Source organism: Cyrtonyx montezumae, unplaced genomic scaffold, assembly GCF_038088225.1.
Source record: "Cyrtonyx montezumae isolate F1298 unplaced genomic scaffold, pur_monq_1.0 scaffold_0, whole genome shotgun sequence".
Classification (NCBI taxonomy): domain Eukaryota; kingdom Metazoa; phylum Chordata; class Aves; order Galliformes; family Odontophoridae; genus Cyrtonyx; species Cyrtonyx montezumae.
In genome coordinates this window covers 14048533-14061095 of record NW_027071824.1, presented here as the reverse complement: position 1 = coordinate 14061095, position 12563 = coordinate 14048533, and the positions used below count along the sequence as shown (strand labels likewise).

Sequence of the window (12563 nt, the reverse complement as noted above, 5' to 3'; positions counted from 1 at the left end):
TTGATCCAGTAGAGGGTAAAAAAAAAGGAGAGAAAATAGAGTGAAGTCAGAAATGGAAGGAAGAAATAATAAAAGCCATAAGGGAGCGCACAAACGATATATTTGGGAACATTACGACCTTCTTATTTTATAATTATGTGTCAGTAGGATCATCATGTTCTGCACCTACTTAGGCAACACAGTGGTAAAAAACCTTTATGTATTTTCTTCAGGCTCAAAGTATACATTGCTAGGCTTGGAAGAAACCAGGAATGTCAGCATCAAATAAGTTACTGGAGCTTGATATAGGAGCTAACAACTGGAGCCATATAAAACAAGCACCAAAACCTTACTAGTAAACTCCTATGGAAAGAACAGCTCAGACAGCTCCTCTAGGCAACATCATATATATGCTCGCCTAGAGTGTTTTTACACAAATTTGTTACCATCGACTCTGTACGATCTTTATTGCAGCTTTTGATTTGTGCCAGCAGCTCTTTACTGTCAGGAGTACTAAAATTTACCCAAAGATATAAATTTATGTCCAGAAATACATCTAGGAAAACAGTTATTTCCATTAATAGTACAGCCAGAAAGTAATTCATTAACAAGACAGAGCATAACTATTCATCATATCACTCTGTGGTTCATTGGGGGGGTGGGGGAGGAGAGAAAATACAAGAGTATCAGTGTTGAATGTTAAATTATAACGTACAACAGCTGTATTTATTGCAATAGATATTTTCTAAGGAGTTTCTTCAGAAAATTTCCCCTTTGATTCAGTAACTCTTGTATGGCAAGGATCGCCAAGCTGGAAGGACAAGATATGTTATTTTGAATAGTCAAAAACAATTTTCAATAAGAACAGAGAAAATAAAAACAAAACAAAAAATTATATGGTAAAAGAGTATTCAGTGGGGCAAGAAAATTTAGATTCATTAATAATCCAATGTACTATTCTATCTCTATCATTAGCATAGAGCAGAAGCTCTAGGAATACCCTGAAGTACTGACAATAGCAATGCCCAGTGGGTCACTGGTTTGGATTCTAATTATTTGCAACTGTACAGTACCCGGGAATTCTACAAAAAGCAAAAGATGACAGTTATGATATCTGTAAAGGGGCTGTTATAATGTGAAGCAATGGTCATATGCTACTGTGCATTGCTGAGACGAAATTACATCTTTCTGTAGCAGAAATTAACACAAATGCTTAACTCCTGATGTTCTTATTGGAAAAATGGCAACTAAGCTTTTATTCCAACAGCTTCTCTCCCTGATCATAATGTTATTAGTTTCTGACTTGTTTTCTTCAGAGATATCACTCTGTGCTTTCTAGTGGTAGATGAAGACACTCAGGTGGCTGCTCTAACATTACCTGGCTGTGTGCTCACCAAAAGCTGTGGCATATCACCCTCAAAAAAAACTGAACATAAAGAATTGTGTCCTTTTTTTATTATTATTATTCCATTCCAGCCTGGCATTGCCTGGCTCTGCCTCCCTGAACTTCAACGAGAAAAGGAGCTCTTTTGTATTGCAGCAACTAAGGTGGTAATAATTTCAGGAAGAACTTTGTCAAATCCTAGACTCTCAATGAAAATGGATACACGTAAGTCTTGTATGTAACTGGGCACAGCATTTTGAGAGTTTCTTCTAATGCTCTGTCCAAGCCTATTTAAGCAGAGATTTTAAAAGAGTTCAGTTCTCTTATGTGGGAAAGCAGGCAGGATGAAAAGTGCACAGGAGTCGTATATTTCTGTAATTAAAATACATAACCAAAACATGGCTACATATTTTGGCTCATGTTGCAATACCTAGACTGATGACCTCCCTTCTCTGTCATCTTTTCCCTCTTCATTGTTGTTTAGAAAATTCTACCTTCTCAACTTAAAAACTCCAAAGTATTTGAAAAGATGAAACAAGTAATACTGTTAATCCACCACATGCATCTTCTAGCATCAACAACTGTTACAGCAGAGGACACTATACTGTAAATGAATGCTGTTTCCTTTACCATCAGTGTTGAAACCAGCCTCTGCTGTCACCAGACAATGAGAAACCATGTACATACTCAGAAAGGTTCAACGAAAAGATTCAGCTACTGATAGCTGGCAAAGAAGGCACCCATTAAAAAGATGAAAAGACAGATAGGCACACTGCTTTACTTTTGTGGGTAGTGTCTAATAGTTGACTGACCTCGAAAGGGAAAAAATGCCAGTCTCGTGAGACTAGAAGCTTGTGGTACCGTGAATCAAAGCAGTGAGTAGCTCTGAACAACACAGAACAACAAGGAGCACCACAGTGCTTCAGACAAGTGATCTTTGCAGGGCAAGAACACAAGATGGAGTAGCTGATTTTCTTCTTCCACTTGGAAAATACACCCCAAAAACTTATCACCTGCTAGGATCAAAATGTTTCTGGATTCATTTACTCCATTACCCATGTGAACTCTCTAGAGAATTAAGCAATAGTTTCCTTGCCTCATATGGACTAAACCTAAAAGCTTGGTAAACACTACTTTTATCTCACAAACCATAATTTTTAATTGCTAACACACATAGGAAGGGCATAATCCTCCACTTATGATATCATAGTCTACTGCCATGGAAATGACTGCAGTACCATAAACACAAGTTTAAGATGACCTCATTTTAGTAGGAAAGAGGGAAATTTCAGTGGAATGTGAATGACACTGGGAATAAGCACACAAAGATTCTATATAGTAAAAAATCTCTCATACCTGACAGTTAAAATATGGAAGATGAAGACAACAGCTAAAAGAGTGGCTGAGCAGCACAGGAGTTCTACTCTCCAAACACTCTATTAATGCCTCTGAATTGCTGAATACAGAGAACCCTCTGAACTCATGTCAGGGTTCCTCTCCATAAACCCAATGCACCAGACAGGAGTGAAATCCCTGTCCTGACAGGCTTACAGTTTAACCACATGAGCATGAACAAAGTATGGCTATGAGAACACAGGGTAGGATCACAGAACAACATTGTAGCTGGAACGCTTCCTAGAATGAGTAAGTGCTTCAGAAGTGGGAGGAAGAGAACCATGCAGACTCTTGAAGCACACAAAATAACATGAAGTCAGACGCAAATTCAGAAGTACGATCTCAATGTGGCAAGTGCTAAACATTTTGGCATTGGCTCAGGAAAATACATATATTTAACCTTCAGCTCTGAAGTAATCTGAGAGGCGTCAAACAACTTGAAGATTGGAAGTTGAAATCTGTGTGTAAGCTTTGTGTTGCTGAGAGCTGGGAATGGTAAGTGCTGTGTAGGACCCTAAGATGAGATGAGAAAAGAAGTCTGGGCTGAGAACAAGGAGTGGAGAAATGCAGCAGGCGATAATGATCTCACTTAAGTAGAACCTTTCATCTTAAAGGATCTCAAAGCAATTTACAAACTTAAACAGACCAGACACTGCAGCTGGTAGGAAGAGAAGCAGACATTTGGGAACTCATTCATGGGAAGGAGGAGGTAATAGAGGACTTACTGTGTGCTGTACCTTCCAAAATGCTGTTGCTGGGAGAAGATAGCAGGACTAGAACAGAGCCTTGCCAAGCAGCCACATGAGAAAACTGCAGAAAACAAACAGGCAACCAGAGCTAGCAGAAGGAGAAGCAGAATAACAGGGGCTCTCTGGACAGCTGGGGAGCTGTAGCTGTTAGGGTTGTAGTTCCCCTGTCTTTTTTCTCAGCCTCAGCTCCACAGCTTCTTCACACTTTCTGCTGTAAAACCACGTCTATCATTTTGCCCTTTCAAAACCTTCCTCCAGTTTCTCTCTACCTTTTCTCTATCTTTCTACAAAGCTGAACGCCTTCACTTTTGGTCTCCAAACTCCATAATCTTTTCCAAAAGCACAGCAGGGCAAGCAACACTTCTTGATTATTGGGAAGCTGAAGAAATTACTTCAGCTATGGCATTTATGTAGTACAGGCCTGACCACAGTACTGTCAGGATCATTCTTTAGCTCAAAAGCACTACTAAATACATACAATTAAACTGAACTGGGTAAATCTAAAAATTAAGAGTCATATTATTGCTGAGATGAAGTTGCTTCTGGAAGGCAAGGCATCACCTAATTACAGTACACAGATTAGTACACAGAATAAAGACACCAAATGAAAGGGCAGGGGATTTCAATTAAACGGAATCCAGAAGGTAACACTTTTATTCCACTTAAATCAAAAACAAACAAACAAAAATGTTTCAGTTAGAAGATGTAGTTTATCATCTGTATTTCCAAAGATTTTTGAAACTTCCACATTTCCAATAAAGAAGGGGGAAAAAGAGTTTTCATGGATAAGAGCCAAAGACAAGTGTAGAGCAGGTGTTGTAAGATGTCCAGTCCTCAGTCAGAACACTCAGCATCCTCCGCTACATGCACAACAGTTTGTTTCAGAAAGTGCCAGCTGTGATCAATGCTACACTGTCTCTTCCTTGTGGTTTATAAACTTGGCTGCAAATGAAGCTCTTGCAGTGGGTTAAAAGAAGTCATTGGTGGCCTCAGCCTAGATATGCTGTGTTTTTAAATAAAATCCAGCCAGACATTTCTCCATCTTCTCTTCTTCAATGTTTTATAATGTTGTTTTTTTTTTTTGTTAGAAAACTTTGGTGGACTGGAGTGTCATTTCCAACACTTTTAATATGGTAAAACATTAAACTGTGTAGCATCCTAAAATCAACAGTTCACTCCTATTTCAGGGAGCAGAGACAATTCCACGTCAGTTTGCAGCAGTGAAAAGCCTCCTCTGACATGAATGAGCTTTGGATCTATCAGATCATACATCAGATGAGCAATGTCTGAACTGTTTTGGATACTTGAAAGTATATTTTATAGAACAATTGTATTCCTTTACTGAGAATTGAGTCACTGAGAATTTCATCAACCTGAATTTTTTTTCTTTTTTTTTTTTTTTTGCTCCCCAAGATGCAGCTTTCTGCTTGTCAGGCAAGAGAAGGCAAAGGGGGGAATTGTTCTGAACCATTTTTGAGGTCTTCTATAATCATAGCAGAACAACAAAGCACAGAGCCTGCACATACTGCATTTACTATACATCCAAAACTTTGCTAGGTCAGAGAAGAAGACAAGGCCCTGAAATCAAGCCCAGATTTTTCACTATTACATAAACCAAACAATTCACAGATGACACATTCTCTCATGCCTTGATGCCTTTCTCTGGATCCAAAAGATTAATTTCCTCAACTGGACTAAGCTTGTATTCCTTCACAGTTGTGCTTTCCCATGCTGCTGGCAACAGCAGATTGACTAGAATGAGGAGTGGCTGCTGCAGGGGAAGCATTACAGATAAAAACAAAAACACAAATGGACGGATTTGAAGGATTCTAGAACACTTTGCTGTTTGGAGAAGCTGAAGAGCAGAAAAAAAATACGAAAGCAAGAACAGAAACTGCGAAACATGGTGTCTGCATGCATGAGAAATGGTGGAAATGAGAACATATGAAAGACCTGGAAACAAAGCAAAATTGTATGTGAGGCTTTCCCTGCTATCCCAAAAGAAACATAAGAAAATGCCTTTTCATATTCCTGCAGAAAAAAAAAAAAAAAAAGCCTGAAATTAGTGATCTAAATATTGCACTTTAAGAAAGTACATGCACAGCTTAGGATCATGGATTTCCAATGAGATAGTGAGTCATTTATTGCAGCACTCCAGCAGACAGTAACCACCAGGAGAGGCTTAAGAGGAAGATGTAGAAGATGTAGAATCTCACTAAGAGATGTTAACTTTGCCATTTTGCAAAAGCAGACATTGTGCAGTTGGTGAAGATGATCTGACACATCCATCAGGCTCCTCTGGGATGTTAATTCCGGACATGCATTTGTCACTACTGTTCAGTCTGCCAACATACTACTTAGAAGCTCAATGCTTTCTCAACCAAGTCTTACTTCTTGCAGTGAATGCCTTCAATTGGTTTGCTTGTTGCAATGACAGTGGTTACAAAAGGGGGCCTGAAGCCCTACCTTCTAGTTCTGCTCCCTAGAAGGAATAAGCAATCTGAGAGAAGGATTAAGGTCCATCAAAAACTAAGGCTTCAAATGTTGAACATCCTAACAAACATCATTTTCCAGCACTTGGGCTGTGGTCTCATTCTCTTGAATTCAAGTAAAAAACTGCTGCTGCTATCACTATCTAAAACCTTTTCTTTCCATCCTACATTTTGTTCCTTGCTTTTGCTGTTTTCAATTGCCATGCCAAAGTTTCTCCTGTTTATTCTAATTGTTTTAGTGTGTCTGACTCTCATTGGTTTATATGTTTAGTCTTGTCCTGATTTAGTATGAATTAAAACACCACTGCCACGATCAGTCTGCAAATATGAGTCAGAACAGAAACTATTTAAATAGTACTATGGATGGTACCCGTCTGGCTTGATATCTAGATCATATAGAATAATGCTGTTTTTGTTTTCTACTACTGTTGTCTGGAATTGCTGATGAAGCGTTGATTGTGATTGTGACCACAAATATGTTTTGTTCCTGGTCCTGTTAAGCCAAAAGAGTGTGGTTTACTGCATGTATGTACGTGAGGTTGTTTTGATTATACTAAATTCACTTTAGAAAACCCACATTTTGCCACTGCAGCGCTACAGGACAATGAGAAAGGAATTTCCAATGAGAACAGTATTTTAAAAGCAAACCACTGGGCTCCTTCCCTTTAAAGAATCTTAAGGGACACTACTCTTTCTTCTGAATTTGATTATTTCTCAGAATTACATGTGAATATGTCTTCAACAGGTCTCCTTTCATGCGCTCCTCATTCATTATGTAAGGCTTAGCAAATTTCATATTGCATATTCCACACAGAGGTTACACTTCTTTAAGTTACTTGTTTACTGTGTTGATTAAAAACATTACATGGCAACTTCTTTTATTTGGAGAATCTGGTTACCATATGTTTAATGGTAGCTTCAGGCTTATCGTGTGGATTTTCAGTACCTTGCTTCTGAACACCTAGGAATGTTTACCACCTTCAGTTTCTAGTTTTCTAGAGGGTGAAGACTGTATTCTGGAGGGCCAATACTGCACCCCATCAGTGCCTCTGGCAGAGCCTCAATCAATACACCTGTATTCTAGGAAAGATGGGCTTCAGTTATAAGCACTGGATAAGACTATCAAACACAACATGCCCAAAGGCATGTCTGACCTCATGGTGCACGGCTCTTACAGTTTATTCAGTCACTTCAAATGGGTGACAGACAGGTATTTAACACGTGAGCATTGCTCTGCACATCTTTTGCAAACCAAAACATCAGCATAAATGACAAAAAAAAAAATCATGAAAACCTGGCGTCCTTTTGTTCCTGCAAAAATGAACCCCAGCCTTAAACCTAGTATATCTGGCACCCCTTGCATTTCAGACTTAAACACAGTCAGGAGAAACACCTAGCATCAATCCTAATCTGGATATTTTTTTAATAAAGCTTGCTTATCATTCCTCATTTCATAGCTTTGCTCCTCACTCAGAGGCATCCCAGCTCACAGCCCAACACCTTCAGGTAATTTGACCAGGATTTTTAACACTGGCTGCATTCAAACTCTGTCCGCATGGATACTAAATGGAGATTTCAGCCTGATTAAACACTTGCCAGCTAAATTTAAACCCATTCTTTTTCCTCGTTTATGAAGTGCCTGAAATCCTATGCTAATAACAAAGAATGAAGCTATCCATTCTTTTCCAGTTGAATTAAATCAGCTTATCACTAATAAAAAGGCCTTCACTGCTCCTTAAGTGAGGAGTGAATGGTGAGTCAGATACATTCTTGTGATAGCACTTGTTCAGTTAAGAAACCCTCTCAGCTGACTGAAAAGAGAAATAGCTTTTTTACAACCACTTAATCTCAGTGTAACAGCAACTATGGCTTCAACTCACATTTTAATCTCCAGTTACAGTATGCCCAGTTAGTAAAGTTTCAAACAAGTGACTATTTCTATCACACCAAACTTGAAGCCAAAAAGCATGGGAGCTTTCTGGGTGTTGTTTTTTTTTTCTTTGCTTTGTTTTTGTTTAACCGTCAAGAAAACACCCAAACCCATAGCTGGCAGAAATGCTTAAGCTGACAATGTTTTGATTACTTTTTTCTTTTTTTCACATTTTAGAGACAGGAAAAGAACTTTCTGAGAATAAAGGACCATGTTCTGTGTTTCAGTATGATGTCACAAGCTCAGACCCACGTAATGTCAAGATCAGTTATACAATATCCTACTGTGCCTTCCAAGATTGCTATTCTTCTTGGTAAACTGCAGTGTATTCTCCAAATTACGTAAAGCATTAATTTGTTTCTGACATAGGTCTTACAATCATTTAAGAGTTTTCACAAGTCTATGTCCACATTGCACTTAGTCCTCAGCATAACCTTCTAATCATGTATTATACACTTTTTTGATCCACAGGCTTCAATGCAGCTGCCTCTTGATTCAGAGTGAGGAACTGTGTTTTTAACTGCAGAATTCCCACCAGGATGAATTGATGCAGTCCAGACACATGCACTTTTAAGTTCTATTTTAACCAAGCCTGCATACTTAGTTTAAAACCAGATGTGTTTTATGTAGTGCAAATAAAGGACTGATTCGCAAGTGTACTGGGGCCAACAAGGTCAGGCAGTTTGGATTAGCACTTTCATCATTGCCGACTCCTGCAATTTTGTTTGAATTCTCCTTATATTTAGTATTCCTTATAAAACCCAGGCTGTGGGAACCAAGAGCTTTCATGAATCTCTCTGCTTTAATATTTAATAGAAGTTTGGAAACCTTACCTATATGAAGAAAGACAGAAAGAAAGAAAAGACAGAAAGACAGCCCAAGTACCTAACTCCAAAACCCAAATGATGAATCAAAAGGAAGAAGACACTCCTTTAATAAAGGATTTCATAAGTTTGAAAACTCACTTTGTGGGGCAGAGGTGCTAAATTTTGTTAGGGCTTCTTACTTCCACTTGCTGACATGTATGGATATGCATAGCTCAGGGCCTTCTCTCTCTGACAGACAGTGGACTGCAACAGTGGGCTCCATTCTACTTTTTCACAGATCTAATTTCAGTTTCTTTACAACCTTAAGCTTTCATTCTCGCTCTTCCGGCACAAATGAGCGCTTTGAACTCAGAATGTGCTCCAGCTGATCAGATTTATTTACCTTTCGTAAATCGTTTCTGCGCTGATAATGAGTATCAGAGCTCACAATTTCCTGGGCAGACCGCTCCGGCCAGGGCGACGTCGGGCCCCCGAGCTCAGGAGAAACCACAAACCCACGTCTCCCTTCCCCCTCACGGCGGAGGCAGCTGACAAGCCCCATATCTCCGCTGCCTGAGGCTCTCAGCCAAGCGCCGGTGACGGGGCTGACCCCCACGGGGCCGGCAGCACGGCGTCGCGGCCTGAGCTCCCTCGGTCCCGGGCCGAGGGCTCCGCGCCAGGTACTAACCTGACCAGATCGGTCATACAGGATCCCACCACCGCCACCTCGGCGGCCATGGCGCTGGGGACGGGGCGGACAAGCCAGCTCCGGGGCCTGGACCCTGGACCCTGAGTCCGACCTCCGCGCCGGGCCGCGCCGCGGCTTCGCCCGTCGCCACGGAGACGAGCGGGCGGAAGGGGCCTTCGGCCGGGAGGAGTGCCACTAGCGAACGCCTGTCGGGACGCCGCTCTCTCCCCTCCTGCCCCCGTCCCGCCGGCTCATTCCGCACCACTTCGTCTGCAGCCTCCCCGCGGTCACTGTCCTCCCCCGCTCTAACCCCGCGCCGCGTGCCGACAAAATCCGCCCAGGCGCCGCGGCCGCCGCCAGCTCTCAGGCCCGCGAAGCCCCCTGCGGCCCAGGGAGCCGCGGCGGCAGAGGGGCGCGGAGGCGCGCACGTCGCGCGGCGAGGCGGGAGCGGGGGCGCGCACGCCGGGCGCGGGCGAACGGGACGGGCGCGTGGCCGCGGCCGTTGCTAAGGGGCCGCGCTTCGGCCGCCGTAGGTATGGCGGGGCCGGGGCCGTGGCCCGAGCGCGGGCCGGGGAGGGGCAGGTCGGGAGCAGCGCCCCTGCTGGCCCCGGGGGAGCGGCGGGCGAGCGGAGCGGGACGCTCGCGTTCTGCACCCGCCTCCTCCGCCGGCCCTGGGGCGAGTGGGGGGGGGGGTCTGGCTTGGAGGCGCCGCCCCGGGGCCGGCACGTGGGGGCTGGAGCCCTGAGAACGCTTCGGCGGGGGAAAGCGGGACGGGGCCGTGCGGGCAGAGCTGGGCTGCGGGGCCGGGAGCTGGAGCTGCGTTTTGGTCTCATCCGCAGCGCCTCCCTCTGCTTCGCTGAGCACGTACCGAGTTGCTTTGGCCCTGCGGTGGGGGACGGCGTCCCGCAGCCGGCCGCTGGCACACGCTGAGGAACGTGTGTTCCGCTTATCTGGATTCACTGCCATAGGCCGCTGAGTCTGAAAGGGTCCCGCTGCTCGGTTGTGTACTTCTCCCGAATACTTGGGTTTGGGAGGGAAGCTGCCTCGTGGGTTATTTATTTGTTGTTGTTTTAATTCCCTTGGGTTAATTTGGTTTGTGCTCTGTTCCCAGCGCTGCAGGGGCATTAAAGTGGGGAAAAGAGGATGTCTACAGGAACTGGAAGTTATGGAAATGATACAGTTGTGTTACTGTTTGTAAATCCCTTTGTTTACAGATCCCTTTGTTTACAAAATAAATCAGTGAGCGTAACCAGTAGTGAGCCTCTAAGCATTGTGTGATAGCTGGCTCGTGATGTAGAATTTGTTGTGGGTCTTAAAGAAGTGATGCAGTAAAGCCAGGAGTAGTGCTTCAGAGCCCTTGGTGCCTTGCACTGACAGGACTTGTGTACTCCACTAGTGGAAAGGTAAAGAATCTCACTCTATAATTCACTTTGGAAGGTGTCTGTGTTCACCTTTGGTCACTACATGCATCTCCACCTGTCACAATTTTACCTTTATACCTAAGTTCCCTTGAAGCACATCTTATAATCAGAACCAATGTTGAGGGCTCTGTATTTGAAGTGCTAGGATGGCCTGCATTTCAGCATGCTTTTCATGTTTTAAGAAGGCCTTGCCATCATCAGCCCCACTGCCTGAAGTTACTATCCCTGCAGTAGAGTAAAACATGCTGGGCACATTTTATTCCACCATTAGCCACCCCCATGCAAAATCTGTCCTAGTTTAAACTCATTTTGTCAGCTGTTCAAGATCGGTCATTGGTCTTTGTGTTGACACAGGCCAACTCTAAGGAGCTTGTGTTCTCAGTGTCTCTGGGTGAGCTGGCAGTGGGTTTTGATAGAGCTTTAACCAACAGGAGGGAGTGTTCTGAATGGCCATAGATGTCTGCCAAGTTGCCACATTGTCAGTTATGGTAAACCGTGCACATAAGGAGGGCTAGTTGTATGGATGTTCAGTCTTGAGCTTCTGTAGTTTCCATAAAGTTCAGGAAACCATGTATTATTTACAATTTGTAGGAAATCCCTGGGTATTTATGTTCACCTGAAAATGCCTGGCCTTTGTTTTACTCAGAGTAACTAGGATAAGTTTTCCTGAAGATTCATTCTTACTGCTTCAGTGTGAATAGCTTTCATAAGAATAAAACATATAGCTCAAATGGTTAATGATGCTACCAGTTAGAAGGAATTATCAGTTTGCAGAAGATCCATTAGTTACCAAGTAAAGTTTGTAAGCTGAGTGTTAGGAAAAACAAATATTGTGAATACAGCAGCCCACGTGCATTGTTATTTGTGAATGCTGATGAATAGAAAAGAATTTGTGAAGTCCTGACTTTATTAGTCAGTCATTGTAAGGAAGTAAATGCAGTATGTATGGATGTTTTTCATATGAATGGACTTCTAAAAAATAATAACCTCTAATGGTGAGAGTTTAAGTTATGGGGCCTTCTGCCCAAATTTGCAGTGGCATTTTTGCATTACACTGAGTCATTTGTGGCCCTACTTTGTAAAGCTCCCAGGTTCAGTTAATTTTCAGGTGGAACCATAAATATCCCAGGAATATGAGCAAATATATTATTAGCACTTAGGTTGCTTCTTTCTTCCACTTCTGCCACAGCCTGGTTTTGTCCACACTGTAGGTTTTCAGCATGAGACTGCTTTAATTTACAAACAAGATGAGCTACTGCATTTAGTCCAAAAAGCAGCAGGTTCTTTAAGTGTGCTTATAGTGGCCTCACTGATGTAGCATAAGGTCGTGCAAATGCAAGCGCTTTGGAAAAAGCTGTGCTTGAAGTTTGTAAGTTTCACAATCTGTTTTGTGACTGTGGATGTCTTTCAGAGGATGGTAGTATCACTGATAGGAAAGTCTTTGAAGGAAGCGTGACATGCTTTGTCTAGCTCTTCGTGAAGTGTTGGGAATGTAATACTGGTTATGTATTACTTGTGGTAGTTGTATTACGAATGAAAATATGGAGAGAGTGGTTGTCCTTCTGCAATCAGTACTGCAAGACCAGCTGATGTCAATGGGAGCAGAACAAATGTAGTCAATTACAGCCTTAAGGGAAGTGCTTACAAGAACAGCTAGGCTGTGAATGGTCAGAAGGACCATCCCTTTGATTTGTCTTTCTCACAGGGATAGGATCTTAA

The 12563-nt window shown here is 42.6% G+C and overlaps 2 protein-coding genes across 5 annotated transcripts in view; one reads left to right on the top strand and one right to left on the bottom strand.

Annotated features, from left to right (window-relative positions):
- The window catches only part of RBKS (ribokinase), a 65530-nt gene extending 55595 nt beyond the window's left edge, over positions 1 to 9935 (bottom strand). Inside the window, exon 1 of one of the 2 annotated variants that reach the window (XM_065755127.1) lies at positions 9424 to 9935. In XM_065755127.1, coding sequence (XP_065611199.1) covers positions 9424 to 9473 — 50 coding nt within the window. In that variant the 5' untranslated portion in view covers positions 9474 to 9935. The remainder of the gene's footprint in view (positions 1 to 9423) is intronic. The other variant, XM_065755137.1, reaches the window with a different exon arrangement.
- Positions 9869 to 12563, top strand: part of BABAM2 (BRISC and BRCA1 A complex member 2) — a 155302-nt gene continuing 152607 nt past the window's right edge. Inside the window, exons 1-2 of one of the 3 annotated variants that reach the window (XM_065755098.1) lie at positions 9869 to 9956; positions 10638 to 10826. The gene's annotated coding sequence lies outside the window, so the exon portion shown is untranslated. Of the gene's footprint in view, positions 9957 to 10372; positions 10827 to 12563 lie in introns of those variants that run through there. The other 2 variants (XM_065755115.1, XM_065755106.1) reach the window with 2 other exon arrangements.